The 4,194-nt window shown below is 49.4% G+C and overlaps 1 protein-coding gene across 1 annotated transcript in view; it reads left to right on the top strand.

The window, feature by feature from the left end:
- The window catches only part of PSMD9 (proteasome (prosome, macropain) 26S subunit, non-ATPase, 9), a gene marked incomplete at its 5' end in the record, with an annotated part of 1,790 nt that extends 949 nt beyond the window's left edge, over positions 1-841 (top strand). Inside the window, 2 exons of the mRNA XM_009578728.1 lie at positions 368-456; positions 814-841. Of these exons, the coding sequence (XP_009577023.1) occupies positions 368-456; positions 814-841 (117 nt within the window). The remainder of the gene's footprint in view (positions 1-367; positions 457-813) is intronic.
- Positions 842-4,194: the final 3,353 nt, after the last annotated feature.

Below are 4,194 nucleotides of genomic sequence, written 5' to 3'. Positions count from 1 at the left end.
TGGATAGAAGAGAGCTAAGAGGTGTGTGCCCTTTGCTGTGAGCATCATATTGTCTGTTCTCCCCAGGGGACTCCCTGCAGCAGCAGGCTGCATTGCTGAGCCACCCTCGTGGACTGGCCAAAGAAGCTGCCACAGTCATCAAGCACTTTATAGTGGAAGTGAGAGATTGCCTGGAGATGTCTCCCCACCAAATGCTCTCTTCTTTCAGATTTAGCTGCAGGGATGGGAACGGGAGCCGCTGAGGAAGAGCTCCCCTGGGCCTAATGTTCTTCTGGTGCTTCAGCAAAAGAAGGAAGAAGAGGGTTGACTTGGTGATGGAAAGTTGCCATCTTTTTTTTAATTTTTTTTTTTTTTTCCTCCCTTTCAGAGACCCCTGAGTGTGACTGTGATCCGCAGTGGCAAAAAAGTGCACGTGGGGCTGACTCCGAAGCGCTGGGCCGGGAAGGGCCTCCTGGGGTAAGCTGCTGTTCCATTTACTAGAACGGATGAGGCTTTCGCCCAGCTCCGAGCACGTTTCCTGCAGCAGGGCCAGCTCTCTGCTTTGCTCTCGGTGTGTGTTGCTGCCCACTCTGATGGACTTTGCTGGCAGGTACCAGCTGAGAGCTGGAGGCTGACAGTTTTGCACAGTGATAGTGGGGAGGCGAGTTGTATCAGACATGAGGACAAGGAGGAAGATCTCAGTGGCTAGTTTGTCCGGTAGAGGAAACCAATGGAGGAGGGTTGCGGTGGGTCTAATTTGTGCCACGTCAGAGCTTCTGTGCCTGTGTGAGAACTGAGACTTTAATGTTTCCTTCTACCCTCTTTCTTTTTCAGCTGCAATATCATTCCCTTGCAAAGATGACCATTGCTTGGAAAACAATAAAGCTGAAGTTTGTGCCTGCTTTCTGGACTCTGATCTGGTTTGAAAACTTCCCTACATGTTTTTGCTGAAAGAAATGTTTTGAGGGCTGTGACCTCTAGGTGCCTGACTCACAGAGTCTGAAGAGGTTCTGATAGAGCTGAGCCTGCCTGCAATTCAGAACTGGTTCATCAGGAGTAGCTTGCAGAGTTGCAAGATGTGGCTTCTCATCTCTTACACCCTGTATCGGTTTGGAATGAGGCTGTAGAGAGACCCAAACTTCACTTGATACAGGTTCTAAAGAGCATGAAATGCTCTTACTTGGTGATAATAGAGCATTCCTCTTTTTTCCCATAAAATTCCTCACTGAACATCTTGTCATATATGCTAAAAAGTCCCGGAGCACTTTTTGGTGTCTTTAATAGTAGATCACAGCCAAGAAATATGCAAGTTTGGCACTTTATCTTCCCCATGTTACCACAACTTTTGAAGTCACTAAACGCGATGAAAGAATCTTTGGAATGCCTAATTATTTTAAGTTACTGAGATAAGGATTAGGGGTTAAAATTCTACTTTGATTTACTTTTAGTAGTTTGTATAATACTGATAAAAGTACTCTGAATTTGGCTGCTTTTTTTTTTATTTGTTTATTTGCGGTAGTTGGTTTTAGGGTTTATAAACTCTTCGAGGGGATTTTGGGGATGATTGGTTTGTTGTAAGCTTGTTTCCAGTTGAACTTCAAAATACTCTGCAAAACAATAAAACTGTGTAAAGCCTCTCTCCACTCCTGTAGAAGTTATTATTTTGGGCAATAATTGTGGCCCAAGTTGGGTGGGTTAAACGCAGACCTGCACAGACACCAAAGCACGGCCCCCAGAGCTGAAGCCCAGGTAAAGCGCAAGTCTTTCATTAGCGCTTCATAAGCAGGTTGCGGGCATAAGTAACACATCACATGTAATGAGCAATTTTGTTATAAAGATCAATAACCAGACCGAAAAAGTGGACTAAAACCCTCACTTTTAAATCATTCACCCAGGGCTCTGTGTTAAATTGAGTAAGTTTACCCTTTTGATATTTCAGGCGTTTGTGTTTCAGCGTACAGTCCAACACAGCAGACTCTCACTGAAATGGTAAAGCTTTCAAGCAAAGCTCCTTGCTCGGTGATTCCTGCAGGCTTCACGGTGCTACGGAGGAAGCATTACTGCAGTGCCCATGGCAGTGTTCCTTGGATGAGATTGTATTTAGATAATCCCCATCAAACGCAGTCTCACCCTGGTCTTTCAAGTAATTTTAAAAGGGCTGAAACGTGGCACTGTTTTGCTCCATCTCTTTTCTTGAAGAATAACTGAGAATAGGAGGTGTTTTGGCACCCTCTGTCGCATGTGCATCCTGCCTCACTTTTTACCAGAGCAGTTCTGAGGCTAAGCCTGCGCTGCTGACCTTCACCAGACCCACAAAGGCCACTGCGTCTCCGCTGTGAAATCCCACTGGGAAGCAGTGTGGTGTCCTTGTCTGGAGTTACAAGGTAAGTACCCCCGTGGGGGGATTCTGTAGAAGGGCCGAGTCTCTGCATGGGACCACAGTGCCAAAAGACTTGCATAAAACAAGAATTTTTAAATGCATGTTGTATCAGGTTTGGGAGCCTTGGTTTTTTCGCAAAAGGGGTTTTAATATTTGTAGGTGCTGCTGCAGTTTCTAAACATGTACCTGTCCGCAAGCTGCCCCTATCTTCTGTCCCTGTAAAATGGAGTGTAAGTGTAAGTATGTGGATAAATTCTGTATCAATTGGCAGCTGAAATGTCAGACCGTCAAGGGGCTGGCCTGGGCCACGTGTACTTGGGAAATGTGTCTAGGTATCCCGGCTGTGGCTAGCTTTTACCTGAGCTGCAGATGAATCTGGGTCTAGATACTGGTCCAGGAGAAGAAAAGCTCATGGGATACGTCTTTCCAGGCCTTTGCATTTGTGCTTCCTGGGATGAAATGACCTAGAAAATCCCAGCTTTATGTACCGCTCTTGAAATGAGGTTAGGGGGTCAGTCCAGCCCTTCCAGCCAGGTTAATTCCTGCTCTCGGGAAGCTCATTTTCCTTTCACCGTGGAGGGTGTCTGCATGCTTCAGAGGGCTCTCAGCTCTACGAGGCTTTTGTAGAAGCACGTCCCCTAACCCCGTGTCCTAAGCGCTGCATCTCCAGCCCCTCTGGTTGTGTATCCTGACTGGAACAGGTTGAACAATCCCGACAAGTGTAGTAAACACGGATTATGTTGCAAAACCTGCTGTGGATAGGTAAGGTTTGAGCTTCTACCTTAGACCACACTCAAACCTCTGCTGTAGGACCGGAGCAGAAGAGGAGCTGCTTTTAGTTGGAATAGACAGGAATTTCATGCTGGAGAGCAGAGATGACTCCCTGTATCCTATATGACCAGGGAACGTGGTCTGGATGCTGCCGGGTGGGACAAAAAGCCCCGTTTCTGCACAGGCTGGATGTGCAGGTGCTGATGCACTGAACAAAGCTGCCTGCCTGCACCTGGCAGAGATGGGGCTTAAGGACCAAACCCCTGCTCCTGAAGCCACGAAACTCCCTCCCTTTGAAACGGCGGGTTGTGCCGCAGACGAGGAGTTGAGAGCGGCCGCGCTTTGACGACCAGCCTCTGCGCGGCAGCCTCTTCAGGGCGAGGAGATAATGTGAGCTGATAAAAAAAAACTCCTTTCCTCTCCTAGCAGGGTACGAGGCTCTTGCTGGGCAGAAAGAAAAACAAATTAGATTTAGAAATTGTTATTGTTTGAGCTTAATAGCAAGGCTGAAGTCAACACTTGGGAGCGCTTAGAGCTGATTATCTGTGGAGGCAATAGCTTGGAGTGATCGCTGGGAACGGGGTCCCCTGTGCGAGTGCCATCCTGGCAGAGAGCTGGGGGTGGCGGGGGGACCCAGTGGTGGTTAGAGCCTGATTTTTCTCGCTTTGACTCTGCTTGTCCTGCTCGGGGGTGCCAAGGGAGCACAAGCTGCCCACAACCCACTGGGGGGGGGCATTGGGTAAAGATCCCTCATCCCGTTCTCCGGGCAGGGCAAAGGTTCGGTCCCAAAGGGGTCTGGTGATACCACGGGGGGCTTTGTCACAGCCACGAGCAGGATTTAGGCTTGGGCAGGGCGAAGGGCTGAACGTGGCCCCACGCCACCAATTTCCTGCTTTGGGCAGGGGGTCAGCGCCGCCTCTCCATGGCAGTCGGTGGGGATGAGGAGGGTCCCCCCTTCTCTCTCCGTATAGCCCCCCCTCTCTCCCCCGGCGCTTTCCGGGCTGTCGTTGGTGGCAGCCGGTGCGGCCGGTGGTGCCGCCGGTGCCTGGGAACAGCAGCTGGGA

This window comes from Fulmarus glacialis, unplaced genomic scaffold, assembly GCF_000690835.1.
Source record: "Fulmarus glacialis isolate BGI_N327 unplaced genomic scaffold, ASM69083v1 scaffold8915, whole genome shotgun sequence".
NCBI lineage: Eukaryota > Metazoa > Chordata > Aves > Procellariiformes > Procellariidae > Fulmarus > Fulmarus glacialis.
Note: the sequence above shows the minus strand (reverse complement) of the source record. Positions and strands in the feature narration are given on the sequence as shown.